This window comes from Sciurus vulgaris (genome assembly GCF_902686455.1).
Source record: "Sciurus vulgaris genome assembly, chromosome: 9".
NCBI lineage: Eukaryota > Metazoa > Chordata > Mammalia > Rodentia > Sciuridae > Sciurus > Sciurus vulgaris.
In genome coordinates this window covers 140928917-140947686 of record NC_136469.1, presented here as the reverse complement: position 1 = coordinate 140947686, position 18770 = coordinate 140928917, and the positions used below count along the sequence as shown (strand labels likewise).

The 18770-nt window shown below is 51.9% G+C and overlaps 1 protein-coding gene across 2 annotated transcripts in view; it reads right to left on the bottom strand.

The window, feature by feature from the left end:
- Nucleotides 1–977, bottom strand: part of STK32B (serine/threonine kinase 32B) — a 293670-nt gene extending 292693 nt beyond the window's left edge. For both annotated transcript variants that reach the window (XM_079154359.1, XM_079154357.1), the window contains exon 1: nt 640–977. In XM_079154359.1, the coding sequence (XP_079010485.1) occupies nt 640–691 (52 nt within the window). In that variant the 5' untranslated portion in view covers nt 692–977. The remainder of the gene's footprint in view (nt 1–639) is intronic.
- Nucleotides 978–18770: the final 17793 nt, after the last annotated feature.

Below are 18770 nucleotides of genomic sequence, written 5' to 3'. Positions count from 1 at the left end.
CGAGCCCTAGAGTCTGGAAGAGGCTGGGCAGCCAACACCACTCCTTGACCAGGGAGTCTGCCACCAGAAGGACGCCCTCCTCAGAGCCATGGAGTTTGGCCAAGAAAGTTTCCTTAAGCTGTCTCGGAAGAATAAAGAAAGCGACCTCCAACGTTCCCATGGGCGGCGGGAGCGCGCGCGCGCGCACACACACACACACACACACACACACACACACACACACACACACACAATGCAGCCTGCCCACCCAGGCCACCTCCTTCAGCTTCCAGCTCCGAAGGCGATCTAGGCTCCCCAAGTCGGAGCAGCCTGCGGACTCGCTGTGAAGCCAACTCCCCACAGCTACACCCCAAGTGAAGGGTTGGGTCCCACTCTCCCCGCGGATCCGCAGCCCCAACCCCAGCCCCGAGCTCCGCACCGTCCCGGCCCCTCAAGGGCACCCAGTGCATAGGAGTTGCCTCGTAGAAGCCCGGCGCTTGGCACAGGGCCCGGCGCACCGCGGGCGCGCGGCGACTTGGCTGTGCCCAGGTCCCCGCGCCCGGAGGCGAGTGGCACCCAGCAGGCGCTGGGCAGAGGATGGCGGAGGAAGGGATCCCGGCGACGCCTGAGCGCGGCAGGAGGGGGCCGGCGCCCTCTTACCTTCTTCATTCTCGTCAAACACGGGGGGCTTGTGGGAGTGGTTCCCGCCCATATTCCGCCGCGGCGGCCGCTGCTACATGCCCGGCCGCGGGGACGCGGGGTGCGGGGAGCTCGCAGGGACGCGGGGTGCGGGAGCGCCGGGAGCGCCAGCCCAGGTTGGAGCCGCGCGCCGAGCGGAGGGGCCGGGGCCGGGCAGGGGCGGGACCGCGCCGCCGCGCCCCCTTCTCCCGGGCGCCCCCAGGCCGCGCGCGCCCCGCGGCCGCGCCTCGCACAGCGCTGCTCGGGGGACCCGGGGACTCCCAGCGCCCGGCCACCGTGCCGCGCGGCCGCCGGCTGCAGAGGGCGGGAGACGGCGGCGGCGGGGGCGGAGGAGGAGAGGGAGGGAACCGGCGACGACCGTACGGAGGGGGCGCGGCGTCTGGCGCCGCCGGGGGCGGCCGGGGCGGGGCGGGGGCCGAGCGCGGGCTCAGGGCAGCAGCCCGCGGGGCGAGTCGCAGGACGGCCGCGTCGCCGGCCGCTGTTGTGAGCCTCTGCTGCCCGCCCCATCCCAGGACCCTGTCCGCGCCCCGAGGGAGACGCGTGAGGGCTGGAGGGCTGCGCTCGGGCGGGGGCTCGCGGGACCGCACGGGGCAGCCGCTCCCCAGCCGGCGGGCTTGCTCTTTGTGCTTTTCTGGATGGGAAACGGGTGAAAAGTACAGCCTAGGCCCTCCGGGGCCTCATCTGCCCTCGTCGGCATCTGGAAACTCAGGCCCGAGACGGCGGCGCCTTGCCCTGGTCCGCCCTCCGGGGAATGGCCGGGCGTGGGCCTCGGGATTCCCCGAACCGTGCCGCGTCGGTGGCCGATTTGGAGGCGGGGGCTCCAGTCCGGGTGCCTGGGCTCCTGCGTGGGAGCTGGGGAGCGTAGGTGGGAGAGACAAAGGACTGGGGTGAGACCCGTGCACCCCGAGGCCTGAGGGGCGGGAGTGGGCGGGCACGGGCTCAGGGCACGCTCCCTGAGCGACAGGCTGGTACCCGCGCCGCGCTGCGCTGTCCGCGCGGCCCGCCTGGGATTTTTGGCCACATCCTGCCATCTGCTGGGCACCTGGAGCTACTGTCGGTGCTTTGGTAGAAAGCAGAGGTCCTTTTTGTCTTCACACCCTCTTTACCTCTTTATCCCCACCTGTGGGTCTGAGTCTGCCTCCCTCTCCCTCGCCCTCTCCCCTCCCCCTCCCCCTCTCTCTTCCTCTCTCCTTCTCGCTCTGTCTCTCTGTCTCAGAAAGCGCTGAGACTCAGACTTAGTTAAGGCAGCTAAAACCTCCAGGGACAATAGCAAGGGCTGAACTTGGAGCCAGCCCCCTAGGGCAGGTTCCTGCTCATATTTTGGTCCTCCGCTGTGGCAGCTGGGCTTGGAGTTCTCTTCCATGAAATGGGGTGGGTGAGACCCAGGACTGTGTTTAGGCTGTATGAGACAAAGCAGGGAAGGGTGCCTGGATGAAGTACCTGATGGTAACTATGTCCTCCTTTTCATTCTACTGATAGGCATTGAGGTGTGTCCAGCCTGCACCAGGCCAGGAGCTGACAAAGGAGACCCTCATGAAGCAGGGGAGGAACAGTGGACTGGCACTGATTCCTGGCTTTCTTCCACTTTCTGGCAGGTAACCTGAGTAGGTCTTTTACTCTTTTCTGGCTTCAGCTGCTACATCTGTAAAATGGGGCTAATAACAGCACCTCTCCTCCCACGGGTTTTTATGAGGATTGAGTGAATGGATGCTGGTCCCTGGAGCATAGCAAGTGTGGCTCAAGCAGCAGCTTTATCCTCGGCAGTGATCTATGGTGTAGATTATGCCTCCTTTCCCTGACCTGGCTCTGCTCTCTGGAGGAAGTGACTGTGCCGCTTCAGAGATGTCACCGCTTCCACCATGCACCACAAGAAGAGTTGGCCTGGGTAGTCTCTGTTCCAAGAGCAAGACACCCAAGATGCAGACCTGAACCCCACACACACCCAAAAACAACTGAGATCCTATAAGCCACTGAGATGGGAGGGGCTGTTTGTTCTGAAGCATTATTACAGAAATAGCTGGCTGATACATATGTGAAATTAAGAGCCATGCATACCAACAAAGACCCTGAACATGGTTTATGCTGTGCTGGAAAGAATCCCAGGAGGCTTGGGGACAGCAGAGGTACCTGCCCTAGCCCTGAGAGACCAGGAAGGCAGAGGGTGCCCAGGGACAGGTTTCAGCACCTGTTTCTCGTCCTTTCCTCTCCTAGCATTTTCTAAACACGTTTTGTGGCCACACAGGTGAGTGAGCCAGTCTGATGTTCAGAAGTTCTGGACAGACCCGGGAGCCTGTGGGTGGCTTTTGTGGGGTGGGGCTGTGGTAAGCCCAAGGTTGGGAGGGCCAAGGGGAGTCCCCAGAACCACACTTTGGGTCAGAGGGGCTTCCCAGGAAAAATGGTGCTTGAGCTGAGGCTGGAAGGGCAAAGAGGAATCCACTGGGGAAGTAGAGAGGGGGTGCCCAGGCAGTCCCCCAGAAGAGAAGGGCCCTTCATAGCAGCCGGGAGAAGCTGGGTTGTGGGTAAGGATCCCGTGCCCTCTCTGCGGAGCTCTGTGCTAGCACTCCATGGGCCACCTGGGCCTGGCAGGTTTATAGACAGTGTGCCAAGTCCTGGTACTTTGGGTGCTTTCTATGGATTACCCCTCTCCCACCGCACAAGGACCCTGGCAGTCAGGTGTTATCTTCATCCTGGGCTGAGGAAGACTGAGTCACAAAGAGGCTATGCCAAGGGCAAGGGGTGAGCAGGGAAGGTTCTGAGATTCAGGGCCAGAAAGGACACACATATATCAAACCTACAAAAGGGACATAGGTGATCATCCAAAATGCAGTAGTGGCCATTTCCAGAGTTGTAAAAATTCAGATTTTTAAATTTCCTTTTTTAAATGCCTTTGTATCATTGGACACATTATTTTAATCATCATTGAAAATAATGGTAGTTTCACTTCAAAAAAAGATCTTTGGGCACTAACCCATCCTGGTTTTGTAAGACATGTGTCACAGTTTATTGCTACAGTTACTGTGTCAGAAGGCAGTGCAATCGTCCCCAACTTACAGATAGAGACAAGGAGGCTCAGGGAGACAACTGGCTTGTCCTTAATGCCACAGTTATTACATTCACTCCCCAGGACAGATGTAACAAGTTAGCACAAACTCAGTGGCTTGAAACAATAGAAATTTATTCTGTCATTATTCTGGAGACCAGAAATCCAAAATCAAGCCCTGAGCAGAGCTGGTTTCCTCGAGACACTGGCGGGGAGGATCTGCTCCAGGCTTCTTCCCACTTGTGGCTGCAGACATTCCTTGGTTTAGGGCCGCAACTGTCCTCTGCTGCCGACCTCATGTGGCATCTCCTGTCTGCCTCCCTGGGCCATCTCCTCTTCTTGTCTGGATGGCTCGAGTGGCGTGGCAGCCATGTGTGAGAGGGTCATCCTGCCCTGCTGAGTACACGGAGGCCAGGTGAGGTTGAGCAGCGGCCCTGGCTTTGAGGCTGTGGAGGTAATGCAGGCAGGCAGTGATGGTGTGGGCTGAACAGGACAGGGGCCATGGGGAGAAGGGTCAGGTCCCGGACATATTTCAGAGGCAGAGCTCCTAGGTCTTCCTGAGAGATGGTGGGAACATACAAAAGAGGAATCAAGGATGGCCGAAGCTCTGGACTTGAGCACCTGGAAGGACAGAGCGCAGGAGTCAGCAGGTGGGTGGGATCCCTGTGTTCTGGTGGAGATCAAGAGTTGTTTTGTGGGGCCTGTTAAATTTAACGGGTCTGTTAGTTTTGTGCAGCCTCTGGCAGATGGAATGAGGTTCAGGGGAAAAGTTGAGTCTAGAACTTTGAATGGGGAGTCCTGAAAATATCAGTGATGTCTGACGCCCTGATCATCTTGGGGATGCAAGGACCAAACCCTGGGCCGCCAATGGAAAGAGGCTGGGGAGACGCAGAGGGAGCAGCCAGGGCAGAAGAGGAGGCCTGAAGTCTGAGAGGTGCTGGAATCCCCCGGAGGGGGAGCAGCACAGGGTCAGCTTCACCCAGTGGAGGGCCTGAAGGACGGCCCTGGAGGGCACTGTGGGAGTGAGGCATGCCAGCGCCCGGCAAGCAGGCAGGCAGCTCCTGGTTCGCTGCAGACCATTGCAATGTGCTTATTATTGGCCACCAGGACAACGTGAGAAGTGGAGCTGATGAAAACCTAGTTGCAGATGGGGTCTAGACGGCTGGCAGAAGGCTTCCTCGCCATCCCTTAGTGCTCTGGCTAAAATGCCCTCAGCCAGTGCTAAGCGTCAGGCCCTGGGCTGGGACAGCAGCAGCCAGGTAAGTAAGGGTGCACACGCCACCACCTCCTGTGACAGGCCGCTCAGGTGCCGTGAGCAGGGCAGACTCTGCATCCAGGCACACGTAACGGCATCAGCTCACTCTGTGGGATGCAGGGCACCAGATTCACAAGAGACCGGATGAGACTGCACAGGGTTAGCAAGCAGACCTGAAAGGTAGATGCCTGAAACCCAAGGTCCTGTCTTCACTCCTCTCACAAAGTTCAGTTCTTAACTCTTCCTCATTATGGATTGCCAGTAGATGCACGAAAAGAGATTTTTCCAGGTATTTTGGGAAAGGACTGAGGTGGGAGTCTCAACAGGCATTTGCAGTCAGAAGCCCACTGCCTAAAAGACAGTTGAAATTCCATTCTGCAGGCACCTGGGCGAAGATCTTCTCTTGTCGGGGGACAGGGTCAAACGTTTAGCCTAGGCACCCTAAACCAGGCTGCTCCCAACCCCGCAAGGTCCATCAGGAAGTGTCCAGGTATGGGAAGGGATGGATGACCAAGCACTGCCCTCTGTCTCCCTCTGGTCTCAGCAGACAGCAAAGTGGAATCCTGATGCCTCATGGGCAAAGGCCCTGGTCACGTAACACTGAAGACAGTCCAGGAGGACCATTCTAAGTACCCACCTTTCCTGCATCCTGCACAGTGTCAGCTGCCAGCCCTCTCCCGAGAGGAGTTCTAATTTCGGTAGGTTGTGAGATTCAAGCAGCCTTTGAAGGAACTGTGAAAGATTCTGATTCTCTCCCTTTAAAAATGGTCAAATGCACACATACACACAAGTTCAAGGACAGTTACAGTGTATTCCTGATGACTCCCTTGTGCCCCTAAGAATCTTATAAGCCCAGGCAGCAACACGGTGAGACTCACTCTGTGGATGTTGCTAAACTTGACACCAGAGGCGGCCAGCTGCGGGTCTAGCCCTCTCCTCTGTCTCACCCTGGATTCCTCTGTGAAAAACAGTAGCGCGACATAATGCAGACTAGAAACCCACCTACACTTGCGCTGGGCCTATGGGCTTCCCAGAGAGGGAGGCTTCCACGGCACAGAAGTCACCCTTGGGGCTTCTCCTTTGAATCTGACAAGGGATTGAATATGTGATGTGTTACTTTCAACCCCAAGTTCAGGCTCAGAAATGTTCTGTGTTCTTTTTTTGACCTAACCTTACGTGAGTGGAGTCCTGCTGCTGCTGTTCCAGGGTGGAGACATGAGCCAGGATCAGCCATACTTGCATTTGCAGCTATCAATGCCAAGGACAGCTCTCAGGAGCAGGGTGTCTTCTGTGCTGAGCCAATCTTTAGAGTCTGCCAGATCAAGCTTTATTATCATTTTAAAGCCTGTTTTATTTAAAACTTGAGTCTGGTTTGCTTAGAGTAAATACCGCCTGCTTGCACTCCCTTTCAATATGTTCCATTTGGCAGCATTGTACATTACAGAGAAAAAAAAGATAAGACTGTTCCGTGGCAGGCCAAGATAAGAGATGGTTTGCACATGCAGTTCTGCTACGGAAAAGCATTGCGCTCAGAGAGCAAATTATCCCTGATGGTTAAAAGATGATCATTTCAAAAGCAACATCTTATTAAGAGTCCTCGTGTGTGTGTGTGTGTGTGTGTGTGTGTGTGATCCATAAATTGCACGAATGTGGTGTGTCTACATTTCTTGGCATTTTCACAGATGGAACTTGGTAGCCCAGCAGACCTGAGCTTCTTGTTCTTACATTGAAATGATTTGCATAGCAGCTGCGTGGTGACCTCAGAGGAGGTGCTGGTGGAGAGCTCCAGCTGGGATGCAGACCAGGCAGGGCAGGGAGGAGCCCTGCCAAGCGCAGCATCCACCCAGGGCGTCTCCCTGAGTTGCTGCCTGGGCTTATAAGATTCCTGGAGGCCTCAGGGAGTCATCAGGAACACACTGAAACTGGATTGAATTTGTGTGTGTGTGTGTGTGTGTGTGTGTGTTTGACTATTTTTGTAGGGAGAGAATCAGAATCTTTCACAGTTCCTTGAAAGGCTGCGTAAATCTCGCTGAAGAACAGGGCTCAGGAGCACTTGCCTAAAGGACATTCTACAAAGGGAGAAGAGAGGCCGGCTGCAGGGTGCAGGAGCCACATGTAGCAGAAGCAATGACGACTTCCCCAAGGACAGACGTGCTGAGGCGGAAAGAGCATGGCCGGGAGCCGGGAGACCGCCCCAGCAGGTCCAAGGCCTCTGCCTCATCATATGGCCTCAGATAAGCCACTTCCCCCCTGGGCCTCAGTTCTCAATCTGTAACCTTGAGTGAATGGGAGTGCTGGGCTGCGTGGCAGAGACTGTGCAGGCTCTTTGCCCCTCTTTCTTTTTATGCCAGCTTCCCCCATGACTTCCTGGCTAGAAACTGCCTTTCCAGCTTCCTCTGCAGGTTGGAGTGGCCACTTGACTAGGTTTCAGCCAATGGGCTGTGAGAAATGATGGGCACGCGAATGTGCTCTCCGATCCCTCCTGTAGGCAAGAGGAGCCCAGGCAGAGGGCAACAGCCTAGCGAGTGACAGAGCAACCAGAGGCAAGGAGCCATGGTCAGGGACACGCATCTGGGGCACAGTGCCCCACTTGCCTTGGACCGCCCACTGTCTCCGTTGTTCCACGGGATTGTGGATTTGGGGATTGCTTTGTTTGAGCAACTTAGCTCGCATCTTAGCTAAACAGACTGGGTGAGGCCGAGGCCGTCACTGATTCCCTCACATCTAGAAAGACAGGGGCACACACCAGGCATTCAGCAAACTGAAGGAATGAATGAACAAATGAGCGACTAAGAGGTCTTACGGGGCATGTCATGGCATCGTTCACGAGCCAGCGTGGTGGTGGCTAAGACCACACCTCAGAACTGTTCCCATGCGACAGCCCTGCCATTTTAGCATGGACCCTCAGAACAGAGTCACTGGGGAACACAGGGGTGACTCTTTCAAAGGAAGGGTGGAGGGTGGGGCAGTCTGGGGAGCAGAGCTGTGCGGCACCCCCCCTCCTCCCGCCCCTCCTGCTGTTCTCTCACTCCACAACTGCAGGTCTCACCTGCCGGTCCCCAGTGGACACAGAGGCAAATAAGCAGTCCTGCACCGCCCTCCCGAGTCAAGGAAGCAAACAGTGCCACGGTATAAAAAAAAAAAAAAAAGCCATGCTGAGCCTGCCCGAAGCAGAAACTGGACAGCGCGTGGTGATGTTTCAGCACCTGCGCCTTCAGAGGCCCCAGGCGCATTCCATGGAGAGGGTCTCTGCCTCCACCACCTCACGCTGGTCGGGGAGGGAGCGCAGTGGGCCCTTCGGAGCTGATTCTCAGCACCCTCACCCAGGCGCTCCCCTCGACTGAGGCACAGCCCTGGCCTGCAGAGCAGTCCAGCCTCTACTACCTACGAACCAGGGGTGCCGGGGAGGGGGCTCCAGCCCGGCATCCGAGGGTCCAGGCTGAGTGGACGTCTCCACTGTCGCTTATGTGGTCATTCGACGTTAACAGGTCACCTCTTTCAGCGTCTTCATTTGTGAAATGGGGATACTTTTTCCTAATGTCTGGACTCAGAAAAGCGTACCCCAATGGGTGGCGCTCGGATACAAGGAGCGGGAGAGTTTCAGAACCGGGATCCATCTGATCTTCCCGCCCCGTGTCTCAACCATCCTTGATCCCCTTGTTCTCCAGAAGCCGCGCAGAGAGGTTTGCTGTGAAGCTCTCATCTGGCTGAGGACGTTTCTTCCAGAAGAAATGCAGTTGCCTAGCCCGTCCTCACGTGCACAGTCCCGTCCAGTGACCGGTAGTGCTTGTCTGCAGGGGAGGAGGCTGGAAGCCTCACCCAGACAGACAGGCTGCCTCTACCCTGAGGCCAGCTCCAGAGCCTGCCTGGGGAAAGTCTCCTGAAGTGAGAGGGTCTTTGTTGGGCGCAGATCCGCCCCTCCCCTCCCAGGAGCCAGAGGCACTTTGTCACACACTGTCATCTGTGCGTGGCCCATTCTCTTGCCCTACAAACCTTTCCCTACCCGTGGAGCTTCCTGTGCTGCCCTCCACCCCTGCGTGACAAAGGGCATATATGTTGCTGACTCTCACTGGACTGTGGGATGATCATTCTGTGATTGCCTGTGTTTGTGCACTTTAATAAATGCATATGCCTTTTCTTCTGTTAATCCACATGCTGTCAGTTGATCAGACAGACGGTAACCTTCAGAGGAGGAAGCGAAATCCCCCTTGTCCCTATGCTGTCTCGTGGTGTTACTGCAAACTTTGCATCAAAATTTCCAACAGAGGGTCTAGAGAGAGCCTGCAGGCTCACCACCTATGAATGGGTGCTGATTTGGTGGAAACATGTCTCTAGCTATAGTTGGGCTAGTCACCAGGTGGGATTCCCTGACCCGGGGATAATCAGCAGTGCCTAGGGGTATTTCCGACGGTCATAACTGAAGGGAAGGCAGAACAGTGTCCCAGCATCCAGCAGATGAGACCAGAGATGCTGTCACCATCCTGCAGTGCACAGGACCAACCCCGCCAGGGGAATCCCCTTCGGGAGGTCAGTAGTATCAATCCTGAGAAGCCTTGCGCTGACCAACTGGAAATGACTGTGTCCACAGAACGCATCCACTGCTCACCAGAGGCCTGTCCCGTGCGATTCTAAGTGCCATCCTTGCCTTGGTGTTTAACGTAGGACTATAAAACAGCAGCCCTGTGACCGCTGACTGCAGTTGGGAAGCCTTTGCCTCTAAATCTGCTTAGTTCCTCTCTCCGTAGGAAACATGCCTGGAAGGACCCCGCCTGGCTCTCAGGCCGTCTGGAGCAGCCACCGAGAGGCGTCCCTCTTTCCTGGTCTGGTCTGCAACTGTGGAGTTTATTTTCCGACTTCAGGAACACCTGGATCCAATTTGCAACGCAGAACCAAAAGGAGCCCGCAGTGTGGAGAAAAAGTGAGGCGTCAGTGACAGTTCCCAGCGTGCACTGCCGTGCTGCCCAGTGTCTTTTGGTCGGCGTGCACTGAGCACCTACTGTACTTCAGGTTTGTGCTAAGTCCTGGGTGTGCAGTGGGAATAAGAGTCACATAGTTCTTCTCTCACCGTGACTCTCGGGTGGCGTTAGCACCCATTCCGATTCGTCCTTTACACAGCCTTCTGTGATAGGAGGAATGGTATTTGTTACAGGTGAGAAAGTTGTATATTTTAAAAGCACAGAGGCATATTTTGAATTTTTTCACAATTTGCATTTCTGATAAAATACATTCTAAGTTTGTAAAATGTAAATGTTTAAGAAGACCCTCTAGCTCACTGAGTGTGAGCCCAAGCCTGGTGTGAGCGGGGCCTAGCTCCACCATCTCTCCTCTGGAACACAGCACTCTGGCGTCCCCTCTCTGACAAAGCGCAGATTCCTCCACGGCAGTACTTTGGACTCACCACAGGTAGGTCTGGGTAGGCGGTGGGGTCGCCCAAAACACTGGGAACCAAGCACTGTGCAATGTCTTCCCCCGCCGGGCGCCTCCTCCAGCATGGTGCGCCCGTCCCCAGCCACCAGGACTAAAGACGTCAGCCACCACTCCCAGGCCATGGGCAACGCTGTGTGCCCACTGTCACCGTCCAGATGCTACAGGCATCTTAAGTGATCTCTTCGGCCACCCTGCAGACGCTAAGTTCCGCTCAGCATGGGAAAAGCAAGCTCGGGGACTGGTTGGTAGATTGATCCCTATGGTGGACGCGTGTTCAGATCAACTCCGAAAGGGGCACCACCAGGCGTTGCGGGTGAAAGGCGGAAGGAGTCAGGGGCTGCTTACGCCTCGGGCAGTATCCATGCGCAGCCGGCCGACCCGAGCTGTAGGGACCCGGAGTCAAGGCATGAGTCTGCGGCCGGCCTGTGTGCCGGCTCCCCAGTGTTTCCTTTAGGAGGCAATTCACCCCGGTCGTCGCCCCGCTCCGGCCTGAGGCAGTAGGCACGTTTTATTCCTCTACCAAAGCCTGTTATCCACCGGCCACTCTCTGGGCTGAGGAATATTTGTCCAAAGACTTCCCGATAAGAACACAGGCTACCCTGAAAGGGGCACTGAGTGACCTTTACACAGACCAAAGATTCCAAGACTCAGGAAAAAGGATGACTAAAAGCAAAGCCCATATAGCTGTTGATTGCTTGTACATCTTCTGTGAAGTGTCTGTTCATTTCCTTCGCCCATTTGTTGATTGGGTTATTTGTATTCTTGGTGTAGAGTTTTTTGAGTTCTTTATATATTCTGGAAATTAGTGCTCTATCTAAAGTATGAGTGGCAAAGATATTCTCCCGCTCTGTAGGCTCTCTCTTTGCATTGCTGATAGTTTCCTTTGCTGAGAGAAAGCTATTTAGTTTGAATCTATCCCATTTATTGATTCTTGCTTTTATTTCTTGTGCTATGGGAATCCTGTTGAGGAAGTCTGACCCTAAGCCAACAAGGTGAAGATGTGGACCTACTTTTTCTTCTAAAACATGCATTGTCTCTGGTCTGATTTCAAGGTCCTTGATCCATTGTGAGTTGAGTTTTGTGCAGGGTGAGAGATAGGGATTTAGTTTCATTCTGTTGCATATGGATTTCCAATTTTCCCAGCACCATTTGTTGAAGAGGCTATCTTTTCTCCATTGCATATTTTTGGCACCTTTGTCTAGTATGAAAAACTTGTATTTATTTGGGTTTGTGTCTGTGTCCTCTATTCTGTACCATTGATCTACCTGTCTATTTTGGTGCCAATACCATGCCATTTTTGTTACTATTGCTTTGTAGTATAGATGAAGTTCTGGTATTGCGATACCCTGTTTCATTCTTCCTGCTAAAGATTGCTTTAGCTATTCTGGGTTTCTTATTCTTCCAGATGAATTTCATAATTGCTTGATCTATTTCTGTAAGGTACATCATTGGGATTTTAATTGGAATTGCATTGAATTTGTATAGCACTTTTGGTAGTATGGCCATTTTGACAATATTAATTCTGTGTATCCAACAACATGGGAGATCTTTCCATCTTCTAAGGTCTTCCTCAATTTCTTTCTTCAGTGTTTTGTAGTTTTCATGGTAGAGATCTTTTACCTCTTTGGTTAGATTGATGCCCAAGTATTTTTTTTTTTTTTAACCTATTGCAAATGGAGTTGTTTTCCTCATTTCCCTTTCAGCTTTCAACAGATATATGAAAAAATTTTCCTTTCAACAAATATATGAAAAAATGTTCAACATCTTTAGTAATAAGAGAAATGCAAATCAAAACTACACTAAGATTCCATCTCACACCAATTAGAACGGTGATTATCAAGAATACAAGCAACAATAGGTGTTGGAGAGGATGTGGGGAAAAAGGTACACTCATACATTGCTGGTGGGGTTGCAAATTAGTGCAGCCACTCTGGAAAGCAGTGTGGAGATTCCTTAGAAAACTTGGAATGGACCCACCATTTGACCCAGCTATCCCACTCCTCGGCCTATACCCAAGGGACTTAAAATCAGCATACTACAGAGATACAGCCACATCAATGTTCATAGCTGCTCAATTCACAATAGCCAAACTATGGAACCAACCTAGATGCCCTTCAATTGATGAATGGATAAAGAAACTGTGGTATATATATACAATGGAATATTACTCAGCTATAAAGAATAATAAAATTATGGCATTTGCAGGCAAATGGATGAAATTGGAGAATATCATGTTAAGTGAGATAAGCCAATCTCAAAAATCCAAAAGAGGAATGATCTCACTGATAAGCGGATGATGACACTTAATGGGGGGTGGGAGGGGGACAAGAATGGAGGAAGGAGGGACTGTATAGAGGGAAAAGAGAGGTGGGAGGGGTGGGGGGGAAGAAAAAAATAACAGAATGAATCAAACATCATTACTCTGTGTAAATATATGAATATGCAAATGGTATGCTGTTACTCCATTTACAAACTGAAACTGAAACATGTATCCCATTTGTTTACAATAAAAATAAATTAAAAGAAAAAAAAAAAGAACACACAACCTAGGTAACTTGTGATAGTAAGCCATCACCTATAGAACAAATAGTGGTAACTTCCAGTACTAATGCAGACTCCAGTTAGATAAAAGGGTAAATAACTGTAAAGTTATAGACATTGAAGTTAAAGCCCAGTACTCTTACTTCATAACTGATGAGACTGGCTTGCTGGATGATTAAGATCAAACTTAGAGATTGGAGTTAAATACAGAGGTCAAGAAAAGTCCATATTTGGGTCTTGCCCTCAAAGTCAGCCTGAACCTAGGGAATAAGAGAACTTCTCTAAGGAACATTACAACTCTGTGTCACACAACCTCCTGATCAAGGAGATTGTTGAGACTAGAGGATGAAAAATCACTGAGTGCATCTGCTGCAGAGGAGGGTCATGGAAAAAGGGAGACATCCCTTCATGCTTTCAAAGGAAGTCACCTCATCAAGGAGACCCTGCCTAACCAAAGTCACTGGTGGAACTAGGAAGCCACTCTTAAGTTCTCTATGAGTGACCCCCGTGGGAACTCAGCTGACTCTTTAACAAGACAGGAACCAGGTCAATTTGACTAGCTTGATCTTAGATACCCAGCAAAACAGTTAAAACCAAAATATAGCCATTCTTGGGCATTTAAAGTAAATAATAGTTAAATGCAACTTAAGATGTGCACTTGTATTAGCCCACTGGAATAAAGACTGGAAGCTACAAATGAAAGAAAGATTCTTCAGCAAATGTGCCTGATAACTATCAAGAGAAACTGCCAGAGTCAGAAGTTTTTAGTCAGTTTAAGACCTTCCTAAGCTACACAGGTAGACTTAATCTATGTTTGCTCGTATGATTATCTAGCCCTAAGTAACAGAAGTATAGAGATCTCTACTAAACACAAGTTATACCAATAAAGGGATATTTTACAAAATCAGATGACATTAAGTAGCTTAACTATATTTTCTGGGGCCATCTATGACATTAAGAGTTAAATGTTGTGTTTACATTCCTGATAACCTGGACAATGTTAAAGTCCCCAAATAAAGGCCTTGTCCTCTCTAGCCATTGCTAGGCCTAGTTATGGGAACAATTTCTCAGTATTTCCACCTCCTAGTGAGAGATTAACTTCTGTCATTTTCATGATACTCAGTGGCATATTTCAGATGCTGCAACATTTACTTTGTACTAATCTCATTTCAGTACTCATGTCTTTTTGTTCTTCTATCATAGAAGCACCCACCCTCAGATGACTTTAAAACCTGCTCTTCCCCCAACCAGACTTCCACCTTGGACCCCTCGATTGACCTGATTTTTAAAAAAAGGAACTCCAAACTGCTTGCCCCTTGCTGCCCCCTTTCAGCTTCGAAGCAGCCAGAATGAACGACGCCCCCTTTCTTTTTCTTACAGCAGTTAGGAGTTCCTAAAGCTAAAGGGGGGAATGAAGCCAGAATTAAGGACAGGTAGTTAGTGTAGAAATAGGAAATCGGGTCAATTCGAGGAAATGAAGCCATGAAGCCATCTGCCTCTGGAAGTTGGAGATTGTTCCTGGAAGAATGGAATGTCAAGGACCTCCGGAGCCCATTGATTACCAAATTTACCTGCCTTTATCAAGGACTGCAAGCATGGAGCTGCTAATTAATGCCCCCTGGGCCCTTGCCTGCCTGAATCACCTTGGCCCTCCCCCTGCCCATGGCTTTTCACTTAATGCAAAACCAGACCTAGTCACGCAGGCAGAAAGGAGAGATAAGGGGGAGAGAACTGGAGAACAAAAGAGACTTTCACCTATAAAAGATGTAGGGTGCGCTCACTTCTTGGGACTTTAGAGCATCAGCCATGGCCCCCTTCTTCCTGCCGGAAGAAGTCTGTATTATTACCTTTTAATAAAACCTGCTTAATATGCTTAAAAAAAAAAAAAAAAGCAAAGCCCACCAAACATAAAATGTGTTAAAACAATTAGAACCAGCTGGTGCAGACCAAAGTGACGAAGAGCACCGTTAGACCTCAACCTGTCCTTTAATTTCATTATAATAATAAAATTTCTCTGGGCTTTGCTTGGACATCTCTGTCCCCATGGGCCTTGCTTGGGTACCCGTGGGTAAAATCGTGTACAGTCAGAACTTTAAAAATTAGATGCAATTCTTTCAGCCCAAAGTCAAGAGGTGGTGCCTGGGCTGGGCTACATTAAGTTCCCTAGGACCTTGTTGAAACTAGGGGACAAAGGGGCACAGTGTTGCTCTCCTCTCAGAGATGTCCCACTCTCTGCCTTGAGGGTGCACCTTCCAATAAACTCTGCTCTGCTGCTACTACACCTCATGTCTTGCTTGAAATCCTCTCTTGCAAGAACAACAGAACTGAGAGACATAATGTGACCCGAGGCCCCTGGTGATAATATGCATGAGCTTGGTTCTGGAAGCCCACAGCTGGTATGTGGTTAGGCCCAGCATGCCCAGCCAAGGCCCACTGGGATCCAGATTCCACTAAGATACTCCCCAGTGGAGCCGACAGCTGGGGGTGCAGGTTTGCAGGTGTCATGGAAGTGCTTCTGGGAATCTGTGGCCAAATCTACATTCACCAGGCAAATGCAATGGAAGGAAGCCCCTGCTGGCCAGTGGAGGGGGGTGAGCAGAGACCAGCGCCCATTAGCCCTGTCTACTTCCCTTAGCTCAAGACCTTTGTGACCAGGCTGCCGCCGACTCTATTGTGAACCAGCATCTGGGACGGAGCCTGGAGAAGAATCCAGGACACCCCTCCGGCCCTCAGTGGATTTGTCCCAAGGTCTAGATCAACTCCAGAATCAGCTGAGTGGGTATAAAAGTGAGGGGGTATCTCCGTTCTACTTTTGAATGATAGTTCAAGCAGGAAAACACGAAGATCACTCGTAGGACACCTGACAGGTACACAACGGGCCAAAGCACATTTAAGTGTTAAGATCAGTTTTGCAAAGCATGAGGCAAGAACCGTGTGACAGTCACGGCAACAAGGAGAAGGCCCAGCAGGCAGCCCTAGGAGCGTCTGCTCAGGAACACGTGGGTGGGATTCACTCTCTCTGTCCCTTCAGCCCTGTGTGGGGGCAGGGAGCACAGAGAATATTTCTGGAGGGCTACAGGCAGGGAGCAGCCTCCAGAGGTCCAGGAGCTGAGGGAAAATAACACACCAGGGCACATGTTTTGTAGACATTTGAAGCCCACATGTGAGAGGTTATTATTATGTGAGAGGATTTATCTCCTGACATTCTCTGCTTCCTTTTTCAAAAGGCTCACTCTATGGTCTTAAGAGTCACAGCGACTACCTAATGAATCCCTGATGAACCTCTTGCTAAGCACTGAAATAAGAGTCCGAGCTCCACACAGCTGAGACGGATTAGGAAGTGCCCTGCGACATAGCTGGCCAGCTACGTGAGCTGCAGGGAATCCTAGCCCACCTTACTGGATGGGATTCCTTTACCCTCTTGTTTGGCAATGTCTGGTGGTATCGTTTTACCACGGGCCTCACATCTCCCCGACAGCAGGGAATTCAGCTCACTTCACCAAAGGCCTTCTGAAGTTCGGGGCAAGTTAGCACCCACCGGCTTCCGTGCTTGTGCCACGAGAACAAAGCTGGCTTTCAGACATCCCAGGCCGCAAAGTCAGGGTCGGGGTCAGGAAGCCTGGGCTTATTTCCACCGTGGGCAGCCGGCGGCAGAGCTTTGGCACATCATCTTGCCACCTCTTCCAGCGCAGAGCTTCCAGCATAATGGGGTTTCTCTGTCATCTCCCAGGGTGACTTTAAAGAGAAAGTTCTAGAAGCAGTAGCCCTGGTGTTCAGTGTTCTGGCCTTCTTGCCTCTTTAGGCCTAAGAAACTACATCTTCCTCACGAAGCGGGGAAAAAAGGAGCTATTCAAGTAAAAGGTCTCAAAAAAAACAACAAAAAAAAAACCTGAAGGTCACACTTAACAGGGCTTAGCGTGCCAGCAGCAGGAGGCTCAGCCAGTTTCTGAAATGGCTTCTGACCAGGCTGAAATGCTTTCTATCCGAGGTTTAAGTTACTCTTGCCCATTTCCTGCCCTGGGTGTGTGTTGGCGACAGGGCTTCCTGGAAGGACAGAGGCCAAAATACTCAAAATGCTTCCCGAGGGAGGAAGCCTTAGCTTCACAGAAGCTGGAGGCCACGGAACTGGAGGGAGAAGGGGATGCCAGGGGCCAGGCCCACAGGGAAAGGTTGTTTGTGTCTCTGTGCTGCAGCTGTGCACTCTGAGTGGCGGACCCTGTTGTTAGGGGGACGGCAACAAAAGGCACCATTCATTCGTTCCTCCCCCCAGCCTCCCCTTCCACCCGGCAGGCCCCAGGTCCTGGGCTCCGGTGCCAAGCCCGACCCCCACCCCTCAGTCTAGCATGCATGCTGGATTAGGACCTGGGTTTATGGGGCTGGAAGTGACATGAGTAGCAATGACCAACCTGCGGTGTCCGCCCTACCCGGGAATGAGTCTCAGAGGCTTCACGTACAGTTTAATCCTCCCTTGGGGGGTGGTGAACGTTCTGATCACAAGGTGATAAGGTGATCGCCCTGATCCTCTCATCGAGATGTCATGTGACAGCCAGGAAGATGGACAGTCTCTAAAGAGAATGCTTTAAAACCTTTCAATTCCCTCCCAGCCCCAGTGGAGGGTACCAGTGTTATCTCCATTTTACAGACAAGTAGAAAAAGTCACAGAGCAGATAGTGACAGGGCTGGTGCGTGAGGTCAGTTGGACTGTTTAGCCTGAGTGTAAAACTAACTCAAACTGAGCCTCTGAAACACGGGGTTAGAATGGCACTGCCAGGGCCGGGCTGGGGGCTGGAGGGTCAGTGTTGAATAGGGACAGGACTTGAGTTTGGGGAGATGAAAAATTTCTGGAGATGGATGGTGGTGACGGCCCCAGGATGGGAGGGCGCTCAATGGCCCTCCACCGGGAACCTCGTTATAAAGGTGTATTTGTGGGCTGGGGAGATAGCTCAGTTGGTAGAGTACCTGCCTCGCAAGCACAAGGGCCTGGGTTCAATCCCCAGCATCACAAAAAAAAAAAAAAAAAAAAGGTGTATTTGTGTTATGCATATTTTCTTGGACTATTTTTTCACCAGTATAGAGAAAATAGCTCCAGAAATAATCATCCCATTGCACAAGAAGTGGATCACCTTCCACTATAAAAGGCTTCATTAAGGAGGAAAGCCGCAGGCAGGTGTTTTATAGCTCAAGTGTCACGGCCGGCTCCTGGTCTCAGGTTCTGGTGAAACGGAACCTGCAGGTAGCTGTTGATGCATGACATGGACACCACAGACATGTCTGCTCATCCCAGTCATTCTGCTACCCTGCTGGAAAGCACGTCAGGTGAGCATCCAGCACCTGCAAAGAAAGCAGACGGCAGAGCCAGGCCACCTCTTCAGACAGGGCATCTAACACAAGCTGGGACCCTGGGGAACATTCTAAGTGCTCCTGAAACAGGGCTGGGTGGGAGGCTGGCACTGAGGGCCAGCAACGATCTTCAGTCCTTACAAACACAGTGTGGTGAGGGCCCTGAGGAAGAGACCCCCGCCTGGGACAGACACCTTGTAGACATCAGTAAGTGTGGCACTGGATGGACCTGCCCTGCCCACAAGCCACCCTGTGGCCTCTGCAGGGGTCCGCTTCATAGCCTCCCAGGAAGAGAATCCAGCATTCCAATGATGGAATGCTCAAAAGCAAGGAATCGCCATACGTGGAATGGAGTCACAGAACCACGATATCATAATAGGTGAAGATCCCCCTCATTTTCTAAGGACAGTGAAGTCCATGACTCTCCCAGGGTCATGCAACAGGGTGGTTAACTTCGTGTATCAACATGACTGGGCCATGGTGCCCAGA